Source organism: Microchirus variegatus (genome assembly GCF_963457635.1).
Source record: "Microchirus variegatus genome assembly, chromosome: 6".
In the NCBI taxonomy this organism is placed as follows: Eukaryota; Metazoa; Chordata; class Actinopteri; order Pleuronectiformes; family Soleidae; genus Microchirus; species Microchirus variegatus.
In genome coordinates, this window is record NC_139807.1 from 17,068,782 (window position 1) to 17,086,983 (window position 18,202).

At 38.1% G+C, this 18,202-nt stretch overlaps 1 protein-coding gene across 1 annotated transcript; it reads right to left on the bottom strand.

The window, feature by feature from the left end:
* Nucleotides 1-864: 864 nt before the first annotated feature.
* cdhr2 (cadherin related family member 2) lies at nt 865-15,362 on the bottom strand (the record flags this gene model as incomplete). The annotated part of the gene is made up of 30 exons (XM_083890806.1): nt 865-1,020; nt 1,098-1,161; nt 1,505-1,588; nt 2,161-2,274; nt 2,412-2,533; nt 3,404-3,539; nt 4,523-4,594; nt 4,705-4,793; nt 4,896-4,992; nt 5,974-6,122; nt 6,224-6,273; nt 6,363-6,434; nt 6,530-7,123; nt 7,199-7,262; nt 7,349-7,588; nt 9,041-9,284; nt 9,380-9,441; nt 9,516-9,677; nt 10,851-11,000; nt 11,074-11,295; nt 12,260-12,369; nt 12,452-12,527; nt 12,687-12,833; nt 14,155-14,277; nt 14,360-14,455; nt 14,612-14,665; nt 14,782-14,832; nt 14,915-15,048; nt 15,165-15,224; nt 15,314-15,362. The coding sequence occupies 30 exons, from the start codon at nt 15,360-15,362 to the stop codon at nt 865-867; spliced, it is 3,843 nt and encodes a 1,280-aa protein (XP_083746932.1).
* Between the last annotated feature and the right edge of the window lie 2,840 nt (nt 15,363-18,202).

Consider the following 18,202-nt stretch of genomic DNA (forward strand, 5'->3'; position numbering starts at 1 on the left):
AGCAATGACTCTTACTTACTGTATTTTAATGAATTCCATTGTAAATATGTGATGAAACTTACTCTTTATGTGCGATGGTGATGATGGTGACCATGCTTTAATTTCATGAGTGGGCATAAATCCGCCATTTGAAGAAAAAAAAATGCTTTTATTCATAGATTGCACTTGTGATACATTCACTTCGATGTCAGTTTAACAGTGAAATAATCGTGTCATTCAGTCGCTCGCGTGACGTCACACTGCATGTTTTATTTCAGCAAGTGTCGCAAAAACCCCCAAGCAATGTTAATGATTCAAGGTTGAACCTTTTGGGCCGACAATTTAATGCAATATCTTTTGTTTTCCTTAATTGTAAATGTAACAATTATGAGCACCGTGTGTTGTTGGCACTTACTTCAAACCACAGTTTTGTTTTGTTTTTTTTAAACCATTGCTTATTGTGTGAACAAAATAAAGTTATTTATGTGCAACAAACGTTTGTTTTGATTGTTTTTTTCCCTTAAAGCTTTATAACATCCTTGCCGGACAGTTTCAAATTATTTCTAACAATACCTGTACAATACAGGTGCAAAGCTGCAGTTTTGCTGAGCTGAGGTTAGCACTTAGCATGAACACAGAAAACAGGGGGAAAGTGCGGTTCAACATTTAAGAAACTTTTTTTTTATATAAAATATACAACATGTTTTAAGTATTTTTAGCCATTCAAAAACAAAATAAGAACACAAGTGCATTTACATTTCATCAGTGCGGGTAGGAGTGTGATAGCTGGCTCTGTAATGTATTATGTTTGATTTGTTATTTGGTTAAATCTGGTTAAAGAGAACCTGTGGCTTAAGATCGGTGCCTCTTTCTTGAGCATTTCCCTTACAGGTCTGTAGTATTGTGGAAACCAGGGTTATTAAAACCCAAATATGGTTTCTCTTTCTTCGGTGTCCTTTCGGCCAGTGCTGCACCCAGGGGCTCAATGTACTCTTGGGAACCGCCGTACTCCTCCTCTTCCTCCTCCTCCTCCTGGAACATCTGTAAATGAGAAAGAGGCAGGTAAAATGATTTGACAGTACTCTAATAAGTGTATCGATTTTAAAATGTAAACTCACTTTGTTTGTCTTTATGTCCCTTCCGATAATTGTCATGTCGTCGTTGTAGTCGAGGGAGTTGAGGCTTTATTGAGAAAGAAAAATCAAGCATCAAAAAATAATCCTAATTCTTAAAGTCACCTGCCAAAGACAATGTTTTCCTCTCCAATCGGTGTTTATGGTTTTTGATTTCACAGGTCGCGCAGCACTGATGGAAACTGAAAGCCACCTCTCTGTCACAACATGCTGCAGTGAGCAGACTGACAAACTGTTCACCTGGAAACCGTCCCGGTTTATTAAGCAGCGCTGCTGTAGTGAGGAGAGGAGATGTCGCATGTGACTGTGAGTCACTAACTCATCAAACAGTGGTGAGGCAGCAATCAGCGGACGGCAGAGGTGAACACAATCGTCTGAGAGGTCGTCATTACCTGACTTTGTCTACATCTGAGCTCCTCTCATCCATGTCCAGCACCAGGTTTGTGTCAATGTTGAGGTTGAGAACAGGATTGGCCCTGTCAAAAAATAATGGTAAAAAATAAATATAGTCTGTCATGTATGATGTATTTTCATACATTACTGTTCAAAAGTTTGGGGTCACTTAGAAATGTCCTTTTTTTCAATGAATATAACATTAAATGAATCATAAATACACTCTACACATTGTTAATGTGGTAAACGACTATTCTAGCTGCAAACATCTGGTTTTTAATGGAATATGTACATAGGTGTATAGAGGCCCATTTCCAGTGTTCTAATGGAACATTGTGTTTGCTAATTGTGTTAGAAGACTATTGGAAGATTAGAAAACCCTTGAAAACCCTTGTGCAATGATGTTAGCACAGCTGAAAACAGTTTTGCTGGTTCTTTGACAAAAGCAAAGTTTGAAGGGGAAAATTATTATTTTGAATAAAAATCATTATTTCTAATCTTGTCAATGTATGTAATGACTATATTTTCTATTCATTTTGCAACTTTTGATGAATAAAAGTGTGAGTTTTAATGGAAAACACCAACAAATTGTATCGGTGACCCCAAACTTTCCTCAAATATTCCTTTATCAATGCAGATGCTGTTGTCTCCTCACCCCTCCATGGTGTACTTGTTGGTTCCAGGTACCACAGGACCACTTTTCTGGTTGTCGGACGTCACCATGGACGCAGAGTTCATTGCTTTAGCTGCTTTCAGCTTCCTCTGGTAGCTGTCGCACAGACACAGACACACAGAAACTAAAAAAAAATGCTGTGTTTTTGTGGTAAAAAAAAAAGGTGTCGTCACATGGATGCGTTCTGTAATTTAGTCCTGTCCCTAAACTTTATTCCACATCAGTGTTCTTACGTTCTGCGAGTACACATCAGAGAGGTGATGAGGACAGCCAGTAAAAGGACGATGCCTCCCACTATTCCCAGCAGGACAAATATCACAGGGTCCCGTTCTGGTTCAACCACAACTGCCTGCCCCTGAAACACAAATCAGAAAACTCTCTTTATTTTTTCTGTTTTCAGATGATCAATTAAAAACAATTAATTTAAACTTTCTCTGGTCAGAGATTATACTGTACTATATCACTACTTTATTTTATATAAACTAAAATTATCTGACATATTACAGTTCTGCAATAAACTTTCATAGAATCTGATTATAATTTGTAATATATTTTTACTCTTTGGCTTTCGACCCAGTATGAGACATTGGTTTTTATCTTTTTTTGATATGTATATATATATATAGTTTTATTGTATGACCTGTTTATTTGTGTTGTTTTTATATTTAATACAGTATTTTATTGTTTTATTGTACATTCTTAGGTCTATTGGGTCACACGTTTGTATGTTGTATCTGTTTTATTTATTTATCCCTGATGTACAGCACTTTGTTTCAGCTGTTGTTGTTTTTAAAGTGCTTTATAAATAAAGTTGGATTGGATATACAGTAAAAAAAAACATTACAATTTACATTACATTATTCATGGTTCATTGTAAATGACCAGGGATCTGCGTACAAAGTTTTTTTTTTTGTTTGGTTTAATTTTTTTAAAACTTCATCCACAAACAACATCCACAGAGAGAAATATACCAGTTAATGTCACTGCTTTATTTATGAGTTTCAAATCTCACAAATGAGTGGAATAATATACTGATAATGAACTCTCTCTGTTTCTGTGACTGAGATTGTGTCATCTCTGTGCAGTGACAGGCTTCACTGGTCAAATTTCAGGATTAAATGAATTAATTTCCCATTTCCAACTGTGACCTGCTATCATACATTGGGAAAGGAGTAAAGCAACACCACTCCAAAACTTCCCAAGAGGAATTTAAAAGTGTACTTACAATATACCTGAGGCCAAGGTCGGCCAGTATAGGATAGTGTTCGGGACGAGAGACCATCTTTTCCACTTCATTAGAGGTGAGAGCTGTTCCGTTGGTGTAGACAAAATATGCCACCATGGTAGTGATGATGGAAGCCCTGAGAGAGGAAAAAAGAATACTCTCATCTACTAACATAAACATAAATTAACAACAGCACTTTTAGCCTTTTAATCTCAAAATCTAAAATTGTGCACTTTTTAATCAAATAACCTCAACAGCAGTGGTGTAGTCTACCTGATATGCAGGTATACGGGGTATAACTACTGCAAAAAGGCCAGGATTTCGGTGTAAGCACTTAAAAATGGGCATTCAAATTATACTCATGTCATTCGTTTTTACAACTAATGAGTAGAGATGACTGTCGTTTTCATGAAAAACACTAACGATAATAAAATTAAGCATGTGTTATTGTGCTGCTGGTTTGGCAACCCGTGCTGACAGTATATACCCACTACAGTAGACCACACTACACCACTGCTCAGCAGTATGACTGTTTTCAGGTGCACTTGCACCACCTAGTGGACAAAAACAGTTGCTTTTAACAAGCAGAGTTTCAACTTGCAACAATGATTTAGGCGATTACATGGGGCCCCCCACTTAATATCATGCCAGCGACATGATAGAATATAATATATGTTTTCTAGCAATGTTTTTTATAACAGTAATAATAAGACATTTGGTCATAATTATCCCTTTATCAAATGTGTCATATACAACATTCAATTACATATATAAATACACGAGCCACGAATGGCAGTGGCCGAAATTGGTCCTGGTACAAATTTTAATTACAGTTGTCCATACTATTATTTATGTAATTTAAAATAAATGTCTGTTTTTGATATTAATACATTCATTTTCCATCATAAATAGTATTGTGTACGTGTGATATCATGATGCAATATTGTAAACAGTTGTTTTTTTTTTCACACATTTTGTTCTCTAGGCCGGTCCCCTCTTGACCACAATAGATGCGCATTGGTCCCCAGGTCATTTGAGTTTGAGACCCCTGATTTAGGGCCTATATTCACAGAAAATGTAGATAATATGGTTCAACATTAGAGTTGAAAAACAACATACCTGGATTCTTCAGGACGGTCAGTCTCGATTGCAACAACTTCCACAGCAGCCTTGGTGGCGGCAGTCAGTGACCTGCAAATACAGAAAGATCAGTATTTGTATTTTAAATCCATAGTGTGATAAAAAAAAAACACAAAAATACGCCACCTCTCTTTCAACAGATTCAAACTTTAAACATTTACCTGATGATGCTGTCGAGATTTTGTTCAACCTCCTCTACGCTTCGTGTAAACCCAAGTCTAACTTGATAGGTTTTATCAACTGTGAATATCTGCGTTACAAATAAAAGAGTAGAAGTAAAAACACAGGCTGGGGTTTTGTCTCCCTGATGTTGAACATAGATGAGATCTTCTTCTGTATTCCAAGCACTCACCTCCAGTACTGTGCTGCTGGAGAGGCCGCCGCTATCAGTCGCAGTTACTGTTACCAGATATTCTCCTTTCAGTGAGATATCAAGACCTTCTGTGGTCCTGTGGACAGTAAAAGAAACAGTCATAGACTCAGAGATACAACGGATACAAACGTGTAAAATGTCTTCTATCTTTTCTATAAACTGACAAGACGCCCAGCACAGTCTCTGTAGGGTCATTTTATCTTTTTCAGCAGAATGATTGTACTTTTCTTCTGTGTCTCTTGTTGCTTTATAACGCTACAGTCAAGTCTGAATGTATGTCATTATTTTTTGCTCAGTTGTAGATTGAAAACACACACAGAGACACACACAGGTTCGCGAAAGCTATACTTTTAAGGACACTGCTGCATTGACTTCCATTCATTTGGACCGCCAAAACAAAGTTTTATCCCAAACTTTAACCATAACCAGTTAATGCCGAACCCTGATCTAACCATAATTCAAATCCTAACCTTAAACTTAACCAGTTCCTCAAAAAGTAGGTTCTTTCATTAGGACCAGGTCCATGTCTTTTGACAGAAAAGAAAAAGTCCTAAATTGGTAACAAATACACTACGGTTCAAAAGTTTGTTTTGCATTAAAAGTCACACTTTTATTCATCAAAAGAGTTGCAAAATGAATAGAAAATATAGGCAAGACACTGATAAGATTCAAAATAATGATTTTTATTCAAAATAATAATTTTGCCCTTCAAACTTTGCTTTCGTCAAAGAACCAGCAAAACTGTTTTCAGCTGTGCTAACATCATTGCACAAGGGTTTTCAAGGGTTTTCTAATCATCCAATAGCCTTCTAATTTAGATTAGCAAACATAATGTAACATTAGAACACTGGAGAGAAATGGGCCTCTATAAACCTATGTTCTATTAAAAACCAGACCACATTAACAATGTATAAAGTCTATTTCTGATTCATTTAATGTTATATTCATTGGAAAAAAGAGCTTTCTCTTCCAAAATAAGGACATTTCTAAGTGACCCCAAACTTTTGAACGGTAGTGCACACACAAAAGTTATGTTAAGAGCAGAATGTTGACTCACTGAATTATCCCGACATAGAGGTCTTTCTGTTGTGTGGTGATGGCCTCAAACAGCATTCTCGTGTCACTTGTCTGATTGTTGTCTTTAAATTTGACCGATGTGACTTTGAAGTCAATCTGCCTGTTTGTTTCCGTGTCATGATCCGTAGCCTGAGAGAAGCAAGAGACACAGGATGCAGGATTATCTGGACACCATATATACATATTTCAGGCTGAAATCATGTCACTTATTGGTGTTCTTTCATACTCACGGTGACTCCTGCAACCGAAGTCCCTTTACTTGCAGTTTCTGACACCACAACTAGGGCAGAGAAGCAGAGAGAAGTCAGTCTTTCAGTGTTTCAGTTAAATGAGTCACAGTGTAGGAAAAATGCTCAAACATGCACTAACAAAATACAGAATCCGAGGGAATGAATTCTGGGACATTATCGTTGACGTCTTGAATGTTGATCACCATTTTTCCTGAAAGAGATGAAGAAACAGGCTTTATGCTTTTTACAACACCTTTAAAATGTGACTTTTCTAATCTTGTTATAATCAAACGAACCAGTTCTGACCTGTGCTGACACTGTGGTTGTCTCCCTTCTCTGTGTACTCGTCCACTACCAGAGCCTCCACCTCCACCTGGTCACATTCTTCATAGTCCACTGTGAACTCCGGGTTGAGCCTGACTTCCCCTGTTGGATCGAGGATAAACCAGCTGCTGCATTTCACAGAGCTGTTGCTGTTGCATCTGCATTTGATGGATTCCAACTTGTACACCAGCGAGTGATTTCCATCTTTGTCCTGCCCTGCGAACTTCCCAACGGCCCCGCTGATGGTCGTGTTCTCCTTCACTGGCACAGGTGCCATGGGTTTGATCTCGGGCCTCTCATCATTTACGTCCAATACGTTCACCTCCACCGTTGCCACAGCTGTCTTCTGCTCCAGATCTGTTGCCTCTACCGTCAATATGAATTGCTTCTGGGTGTTCTCATAGTCCAGTTCAACGTCTGGGTCCACACTGATGGTTCCCCTGTAGCCCCGCTCCTCGTCCGCATAGGTGCGGATAATGAAGGTGCCGAAGCTGCCGCTAATGATGCTGAAAGAGATGCGGTTAAACTGCGCTGTTTGGTCCAAATCCTCAGCGTAAACAGAACCAACAGCTGCATCTGATTTTGAGAGGAAAAAAATGAAATTACAATGCTGTGCACAGAAAAAGACATTTGTGAATTATGTATACAGACCTCCTTCTTTAACAGAAAAATTGTAAGTGGAGTGCTGGAATTGTGGTGCGTTGTCATTGATATCCTGCATCAGAAGAAGACAGTAAGTGTGGCAGCATCTGTAGCGACACAGCAGCAGCAGTGGCTTAACATAAATTGCTCAACTCTTACCTCTACATTAATAATAACGGTGACACTTGCGGAAAGTGGGGGAATTCCTTTGTCAGTAGCAGTTACGTTGAGTTCAATCCTTCCTTTCAGGTCTGGGTTCAGGCCCTCAAGATCCAGCGGACTTATGCTTTTCAACACACCAGTGGTTGGGTCGATGGTAAAGTTATCACTGTACATGCTGGGCTCAATTCCATACACAATTTGGCTGTTTACTGTATCGGGGTCATCTGCATCAGTAGCCTACATAAATGAGAGCATGAGAGGAAATTATATTTTGGTAATATTTGCATATAATGCATATAAGTAGCATACTAGCCCTTTATTAGTATATATTAAGCACGCATTAACACCTTATGTAGGAAAAATCGTAATTCATGTCGTAATAGAGGTAGAATAAGGTTATGTAGAATAAGGTGTTAATATGTGCTTAATGATTACTAATAAAGGGCTAGTATGCTAAAGCACCTAGTGCTGTAGTGTTACCGATATTTCTTATAAATACTAACCGTTCACATGGACAAAGACCAACCTTGTATGTATTCAAACATTAACTTCCACAAGTACAAGTGTTAAAATGATAGTTTGCATTTTGGAAAATGTCGTTGCATGAGGGACTGACACATTTATTAGCATGGACTTCACCAATCGCATCACCAAGAACCAGCCTGGGACATGGACAGTTAACAAAGGGCTCACCTAATAGAATTCTCAACTGCTTAAAGGTGCCATATGTAAGAATGTGGCCAAAAACAGTTACTACATTCAAATTCAAAATACACAGGCCTTTTAGGTTTTGTTTTCTGGCGTAACTGGCAACCCGTGGTTGCTCGGCAGCTGAGACTCTTCTGACTGCAATGATTGGTAGACGGCAGTAGGTTGCGCCACATGCTAAAACATGATTTCAAAACATAAACACGATTTGCAGTCTGCAAAAAATAAATGTTTTATGCAAATATTTTGGCTGCACCTTTAAAGGTGCATTATGTAATAAAGCTAAAGCAACTGGCCATAAAATCCTCCTAATATATCACAGAGACTCAGGAATAATGTTCATATAACAAACTGAACTCACCAACAACAACAGTACAGCCAAAATATTTGCATTTAAAAAAAAGTATTTTGCGGACCGCAAACATGTTTTTAAATCATGTTTTGGCATATTGTGCCACCTACCACCAATCATTGCAGTCAGTAGAGTCTTAGCTGCCGAGCAACCACGGGTTGCCAGTTACATCTGAGCTACAATGGCGGAGAAAACAAAACCTAAAAGACCTCGGTATTGTGAATTTGAGTGTAGTAACCGTTTTTGGCCACATTCTTACATATGGCGCCTTTAAGTCCATAGAGAAAATCAACAATTTTAAGTTCTAGATCACGAGTCAATGTGTTATTTTGTGACTCTGGTGTATTTACACAAATGTCGATCGCCAGTTACTTTGTCCCGCAAGCTGAAAGTGCAAATTTCTCGATGGACTTTGGTGCAAAACAATGAATTTTCCAACCAAAAAAGGCTGTCCAATGACGAGATAAAATGAATAAAAATATGCTGCCATGACAGCATTCACTCTTCTGATCAGGTTTTCCACTAAACAGCTGCACACATTATTTCCAGAACTCTGAGGGAAAAACATCCTCATAATAAATGATGTTAATACAGCATGTGATATGTGATGAGTTGTCTTATCACGTTACCTTGATCTCAACCTCCATCTGTTGTCCCTCTCTAACAAACACCATGTAAGATTCTCTGTTGATGACTGGACGGTTGTCGTTGATGTCAGTCACAGTAATCTCCAGCTGTGTGGTGCCAGGTTTGCCCTCTGAGTCCAAGGCCTGTAGAGTCGCCGAATACAGAGATCTGACCTCACGATCCAACAGAGTTTCGTTCTGCACACAAATTGAACCCGTACTTGGCTCCACATAGAAATACAGTAGTCTGGAAAAGAGCAGTACACAGTGGTGTCTCAGTGTGTGTGGAGAAAAGGTACATAGTAACTACGTTTAAACAACAAGAAAATAGTGTAGACGAACATGCTTTCTGGAAGAAGTCTGTAAGTGATTTTGCCTTGATCCATTGTGTCATTATCCTCAGCCTAAGAAACAAAAACAATATTAATGTCCGCTCCAATACATACTGTCTGAATATGAATAATAATGAATTGCATACAGTGATGGTTTTCACTACGGTCCCAACAGCAGAGTGTTCAGGAACAGTCAGCTTGTATGTGTCTTCTGGGAACTTGGGGCTGTTGTCATTACTGTCCTTGATGGTGATAGTGACTGTAGCAGTGGACTGGAAGCTGGATTGCCCTTCATCTGTGGCGATCACCTGCATGTGAAACAAGACTGGTTAGAATTATCACTAATATGATAAACAAGTGGTACAAAATATCAGTAATATTATTACCAAAATCCAAAATCAAACTATCCTCCAACACTGGTCCAATACAGTCTTGATTGTTTTTGATTGATTAAGGGCAAACCTATTCCAAATAAAATATGTAAACATAATGTATCAGTCACAATGGTTCAAAAGTCACAAATGTCACTCATTCAGAGACCTTAATTAATGCCAATTAGTGTTGTGTCGGTCATGAGCGATTCGTTCGAAAGAACAAATCATTTGAGTGAACGAATTGACTGGGATCACTTCATGAACTGATTCGTGTCTTTCTTAGTTCAGTTGAGCTCAGCAGCGAGCGTAGCGGCTGGGAGTGGAACTGCCGCGTTCTGTGAATCACTCGTGAAGTCGTTCGCTGACGCCGTCACTCACTCATGAATCTTCGGCAAACGACGCCAGCCAACGTGCGCCGAGCGGGGAGGGAGTGACTAGTAAGAAGAACTGTTTCTACCTGCTGCTGTGATTCGTTCGCAATGTCAGTCACTGACTCAGTCATGATTCGCTAACGAACTGACACACAGCGAACTGGTGAACTGTGGCTGAGGACATGAATCTCGTTCGTGTCACGAACGAACTGACACACAGAGACCTGGTGAACTGTGGACGTGAATCTCGCGAACGAACTGACACACAGAGAACTGGAGAACTGTGGCTGAGGACATGAATCTCGTTCGCGCTGTCACTCACTCAATGACCCGCGGCGCGAACGTACTGCACTCAGGGAGGACGTGAGTCATGTAGCAGGGCACTGGGCTCCTGCTAAGCACTGAAAGATTCGGTGAACAAATTTTTTGAACTAATCATTTTAATGAACTGATCAAAGTGATTCAGTACACTCAAATGAACTGCCGATCCCATCACTAATGCCAATTCACCTGTCCTCATCATTCATATATATATATATATACATAAATGTATAACTTGTGCATAGAGAAGTATTTCTGAGATCCATAAGGTGTTTAGGATGATATTTTATATTATTCGTTTTAACATCTACCATCCAGTGATTTTAACCAGTATTGGACCGATACAACACGGAATCGTCTCAATCCTTAATTACTTCAACAGATTCACAGCCTATTTTATATCTTTACTTCTTACCTGTACAACCATTTGCTGTTTCACTTCAAAGTCCAGTAATTGGGGCTGCTTGACCTGAAGCTGAACAACGCTCTCTGATGTGATGTAATCAGGAGCCACAGTGAAAACCTCCTTGTCAGCTCCCTCCAGTTTTAGTTTAGTGGTGGAAAACTGTGAAAGAGGAGATTCATGCTCGATCCACAATCACACACATTAGTGGACAACTTTATTAAAATGTTCTTACCCTGTCTGGATCTTTGACTGTCATGTTGATGGAAATAGATCCCAGCCAGTGCTCAATGACCTCTCCTGTGAAGGAACTCGCCTTCTCACAGGAGCGCTCGTCTCCTGAGCCTCCACACTTGTAAAACTCCGGGCTGTTGTCGTTGGCGTCGAGGATGTTGATCGATACATTTGCTGTGGTGCTGGCTTCTAACCCATGGATGTTTGGTTTAGACTCTGTGGCCTAAAAAGAAAGATCAGAGCAGAATTATTTTTACCAACGCAACAGTTTCCAAAAAAATTATATTAAAACAAAGTTACATGGTGAAGGTTGGGAGCACAAGGGGCCTAAGTGACATCTTCGGGGAAAATTCGTTTTATACATCATTTTAAAGGTCTTGATGAGCTCTATTAAATAGTTAAAAAAAATCAGGTCCTAATAATAGTTACTTTTTAAAATAAAGGCTGAAAACAAATGAAAACCTTCAACTGAGCTTGCCGCACAAAAGGCGTAAGTCAAGTGCATTTATGCCTTTAGTGCAATAAACAATTCAATACAAGAACTGCACCCTTCAAAGCAGGACATGGTGCAGCAGAGGCAAAGACAAATGTATACTGCAGAACAAGTACTATTTAGTATAATTAAAGAATTTCATATACCCGCAAGGGAAGAGGAAGAACTACATTATTCTGATGGTGAGGAAATAGCTGTATGATGGAAGCATTATTATTATTAAATGATAAATCCGAAAAACAAAATATTGACCAAATGCCTATGCTGACCAGCTTCACCAGCTAGCTAGCTAGCTACTCGTGAACTTTATAAACAAAGCCCATGAGTGCTGACGTAATAGCGAGCTAGCTAGCAAGCTAGCTTGCATTAGCAAACCAGCTAGCTCTGAGTTAGCCTGTCCTGATCATTTGATCAGTATTTTCTATGGTTATTTACCATACAAACTGCAAACGAGCAAGGTTATTTAGCCTAATCTGGCAATTAGAAAATTCTTTAAAATATGGATTCTGTGTTGTTTTTAATCACCTAATTACAATCAATAAAAAAGTTTGTTTTAGCTCTCCTGTAAAATTCTGCAAATGTCACTTACGGCACTTGTGCTCCATGGACGATGGACAAAAAGGAGTAAAACCACACACTTAAAACACTCACTGTAAAACTATAAGTACAACAGAAGGAAGAACAACAACAGTACCTTTACAGTCAGGGTAATGGTATCACCAACAACTTCTCTGTCAATTGCTGACATCACATATATGACGCCATCAGTTCTTGAGATATTGAACAGACCGTCTTCTGTTGAATCTGTCAAACAAAGAGGTGATTTATTTTATCGTTTTTTTAATTTCCTCACTCCATAAATGATCTGCAAGTTGTGGAGTCTGACCTTCAATGCTGTAGTGGAGAACATCACTGACTCCTATGTCTGGGTCTAGGGCATTCACTTTAAACACACATGAGTTCTGTCAAAGATTAAAACAACTCTATTTTTAACTGGAAATTTGGTTAGTCAGTTTGTAAGAGAGAAATTTCTCAAATCACTTCATTAAAGAGCCAGTAAATAACAATGTGTATGTAATGGCAAGAGCACAGATGGTAACAACACTGATGAAAGCTCTCACCACTGGAGTATTTTCCACAACACTGCCTGAGTATGGAAGACCGGTGAACTGTGGGTTGATGTCTGGGACATCCTTCACCGAAATGAAGGAATAAATCACGTTTGAGTTGTAGTTACTGGAGTCATAATGACACTTGCCTCCACCATCCTGAAATCAGTCAAAGTTGTTGAAATTGAAAAATGTTTGGCAGCGAGTACGAGAATATTCACTGTGATAAAATCATAACAATTAACTCAAATTCTTATTAGGTGCATGAAAGAATGACTGAAGCACATAACAAAGCAAAGTATTAATTGGAAAATGGAATCCAGTAAATCACTCATACGCCTCGATATTTATGAGGAAAAATGTATTTTAATTTCATGAGCCTTTCCAATTAAAGGTGCATTATGTAATAAATCTAAAGCAACTGGCCATAAAATCCTCCTAATATGTCACAGAGACTCAGGAATAATGTTCATATAACAAACTGAACTCACCAACATCAACAGTACAGCCAAAGTATTTGCATTAAAAAAAATATTTTGCATCTTTTTGCAAATCATGTTTATGTTTTGAAATCATGTTTTGGCATGTGGCGCCACCTACCGCCGTCTACCAATCATTGCAGTCAGTAGAGTCTCAGCTGCCGAGCAACCACGGGTTGCCAGTTACGTCAAAAAACGAAACCTTAAAGACCTCGGTATTTTGAATTGGAATGTGGTACCCGTTTTTGGCCACATTCTTACATATGGCACCTTTAAGGGTACATTTGTACCATTCTGTGAAATGGGTTGATTTAAAGGGTGGCAATAACCACACTGAATGATTTATGTACCAAACTCAAGCTGTAAATGGTGCACTGTGCTTTCCACAGAGGTGGAAAAAGTACTAAAATATTTTACTCAAGTAAAAGTCAAGTAAAAGTAGTCATCTGAAAATGTACTCAATTAGAAGTAAAAATTAGTTCATTTGAAATGTACTTTAAGTAAAAGTTACTTAGTTATTTTGCGTGGGGTGTGAGGGTAGTAGAAATATGACAAGGGCTCAGAAATCCCAAACTATTTTGTAGCTCATTCGCCCGGCGCGACACAGGATATTACATCACTTTTGCCCACGCCCTCTATGTTCACGCGCCAGTGCTGGTGCTAATCACATCATCATTCATCTGGTTCTGGTGTATATTTTCCCCCTGTAGGTCTTCATTGTGCTGAATTGTTATTTTTACTCAGTAACGGATAGGATTTATAAAGTAACTAAGTACAATACTTGAGTCAATACGTACTCAAGTAAAATACAAAATCAATACAGTAACTTGAGTAAATGTATTTCGTTACTTTCCACCTCTGGCTTTCCATGATTGATGTGTAAAATAAAAGTGTTGCATTGAAGAGTGAAGGAAGTTACATGGAGGTACAATTACGTTTGCATATTTAATCTTTACATTTTTATTAATAAAACAAAAAAACACCACTTGCACGGTACTCACAGTAGCGTTAATCTTAAGTCGATAGAACGTGCTGAGCGACGTGAAACTCAGATTTCCTGCTAATTTGACTTGACCATTTCTGTCTCCAATAGTGAACAGACTGAATCCCTCATTTGGAGTCACCTACAAAACAGAGCTGTGGCTTTAGTAATGTCACGAGAACATCAGTATATAATTGTAATAGACTTATAGTTAGGAAACTTACTTCATCGATGTAGTAATACACAGAACCAGCAAGACCATTACCAGAGTCACCATCTGTAGCCAACACCGTAAACAGAGTTGTACCTACAGTTGTATTCTGGTGAATACAAAAACAGGGATAAAAACAAGTGAACAAAAATACATGTCTCTGAGCACTGACAAGGGCACTTTTCTCTCTTTAAAGAAACTCATCATAACAGTGAACAGTTGCTGTGGTATAAAACGGTTAAACATTAACTCATGTTTGACCTACCTCTGCAATCTCATAATCATATGACGCCTGGAATATGGGTTTGTAGTTGTTGGCCTTTAATACGATTACTGTTAATTGCGGATTTAACTGAAAGACATTGTATTTTATTCAGTACCAGAGAATGAACCAAACTGAAAAAGATGATTAACATTAAATTAGACATCACTTACCGGACTGGAGCCATCAGTAATATGAACAAAGAAATCAATTGTTGTACTACCCTGTATTCAAGAAAGAAAACACATTGATAAAACACATTTGTTTAGTGATGTTAAAAAATGCCATGCTTCAACGTGACCGCACCGCATGATATAGCTGCCGCTCGACTGTCACATTCCCACTGTTTGTGTCACATCTGAAGTATTCAGACGTAGTGCAAGAATAAGCCAGCGTTTTACCGTCTGTGCTTGTTGCGTCGATAGTAAACGCAAAGTCACCTGTGAAAACAGCATTGGTGGAAAATGTAATGAAACTGTGTGCAATATTTTAGAGACATGTCATTATAAAAGTAATCTTACTAAAAAACAAAAAACAAACAAAAAAAAATGTTTACCTTTGGGGGTGTCTCCACAGACTTTATAAATGCTTGTATTGATCAATATAACAGTATTCGCTGCAGAAACAGAATTGAGTATTACATTGTGTATTTACGACATAATGATAAAAAAAAAAATATATATATATATATATATAAATAGTTACCAGGAGTTATGATGCTAAGACACAGCAGTAGAATACTGATGGCCCCCATGTCTGTGAACATAAAGAAATCAAGAAAATCAGACTCAGTGGGTTTTGTACAGGTGAACACAGTGATGATTATGCTGCTGTTTGGTTGATATTTCTATCATTGTACGTTGATGTATTATTCATATTATTATTATTATTATTCAATTGTATTTCCATGGGGGAAAACACCAATATCATCACAACCGTTTGAGTTAAGTAAAATTATCTGTAAAATTATGCGTAAAAATTTGTTTGGGTTTGAAATTTAACAGTATATTGCACTCTCAGATGCATCAGAGCAGGTTGTAAAAATGCCTGCTAGGATCAGGATGTTCCGTCACTGAGTGGAAAACACTGGGGAAAGTTTCATTTTCAGGGAAGGGAAAGCAGTGTCAGGTCCCTGTTTGATTAGAGGTTCACACGGTCAGCTGGAGAACTTTGCGTTACGTGAAATTATTTAGCTAATTAATTAAATTATAGCTATTTAAATATGATTCCCTATTTTATGACAGTTATCATTACAGTACAGCAACGGCATGGAATTGTAATATTTATAATATCATTCACCTTTTTAATTAAATTCCCACCTTGATAATAACAGTGTGGTAACAAAGCAGTTATATTACAGTAACATTGGTGCACAAGAAAACAGAATTACTTTAAATGACTATAATATATAAATTCATCCTCCCTCAGGTACCACACTTTCTCTTCTTAATACCAACATGGTTAATACCAAATTAAGATGGTATTAGTGTTGAACAAAGTTGAATAAAACTTATCAATATCATGAAAACAGGGCATTATTGGCGTTTTATATCACATCATTAAAACCAGTTACCTGTGTTCATGTAAAAAAATGAGTCAGTATAATCACAATACTTTTACATGTGTTTGTTAACTTTAACATATGATCCTTATGATCCCAAATCACAAAATACATGACAATTGAAATGCAAAACGTCGATTTCAAAACACAGCAAACTTACCAGACAAATCCACAGAGAAGCTTTCCTTCTACTGATGTCAGGATCAGACCTTTGGCTCGTGTTTCCTTCCCAGCGATTACCGCCACACGGTTGTAAACATGAATGATTAACACACATATGCACGCACTATTGAAACGTCCTGTCAGTAACACTCCTCTGCTCTACTCAACTCTACTCCTTGTGCCTTTTTTGTTCCATGAAACACACAATAGCATCTTACTGACAAAGCAAAGTTTCACAGGTTGTGGAGTACAAAAAAAGAAAGAAATGTAACAAACTCCTGAGCACATTATTGGATGTTCCAGTCCTGTCCCCAGGAACACAGGGCTTCATGCCAAACTGGAAAACCAGTGTCTTACCGCATGTAGCATGTGAACTGCTCTCCTGACTGAATTAGAGCTTTTGTTGTCTCCAGCACTCTCTATGCTTCCACTGAGAAAACCAGACATGATCAGCAGCCTTTTCTCCCTGATGCACCTCTCTAATGAGGCCCCTCTAATGAAAGGGCTTCACACAAATGATTATCCTCTCTTTTATCCGCTGGCTTCATTCACAATTAGACATTTGGCTCAAAACAAAAACAATGCACTCATCCTGTTTACTCTGACCAGTGTATTTGTTTTTTCCAGTTTTGACAAATGAAACCACTTGGTAACGCCTCATACTGTATGTACTCGTGCAGTTAGGACAACAGAGGTGTAAAACCATATGCACAGAAGGCTTTAAATAGAGTTTTGGGGCAAAATGGATCGTGAACATGCTCTCACTAGTTTGTTTGTTGGACTGCTGTAGAAACATGGCTATGCTGAATGTCAGCTTTGGTAAAGTAAGGTCTCTCTATTACAGTAAAGCACATAAAACTTTTTTTATTTTAAAGTAAATATGCACTTGTACAAACATACTTAGGCGCATTCAATTTCTGCAAATACATCCTTCTGAATTTTACACACAGGTCATTTTAATGTTACTTGTTGCCATAGAAATGATATGATCATGCTGACGTGAGGACCTTAATAAAGAGGCTCGGTAATGAACTGAATCTGGCTCTAAATGCACTGAAATAACACAAAAAGAGCTGATTTGGTTTCTAAAAATCTGAAACATGAAATGTTAATTTAAGGATCTGTGTCCCCTTAAGTGCGTGTCGGACAAAGAGGCTGATTTATGATTTATTGATAACGTTCCAAAATGAAGTTCCTTGATAGACTTTGGTTTACAACGTTGAACACATCAGTCATCAGACTGCAGTATAAGTGAGTGGAACACAATAAAACTTTGCCAAAGTCATTCTGGGAAACGGATTCTTATGGTAACTTTAGTGATTTGATTTATTTTAAAAAATAAATGTTAATTCTACTCAATGTTCAACACTGACGTGTAAAATGTCCATTTAAAAAGATCTTTAACAGGTGACAAAAAGAACTCCCACTGGACTCTGGTTCCCTTGCGGTTTGTGTCAAGATGAAATAAAATAAAGACTTGGTTAGATCGTGTCACAGTCAAGGTTAGATATCATGTTTTATAAAGGTGATCAATCAAAAAAGGTGCGTTCTTGAATACTACTGTATTTTATTGTACAACAGTTTTATTCTTTTACTGTAGTATTTCTTTGTTCATAGTATCTTAGTAGAGGCTGTGAACCTGTAATTTTCTGTTCTTGGTTTAAGTGGCTGTAACAAAAAAAAAGGATCAATAAAGTTTTTCTGATTCCAATATATCAGAGGGTGAATGAGTAATAAAGTTTCCGCGTGACCTTCACTTTCCTGCTGATATGCTTTTGTGAACCGACTGCACAACAAACAGACAAATTACTCGTGCACGACAGGGTTCGAGCTGTGCTTCGCTGACTCTGTTTGAATACTCAACACTGAAT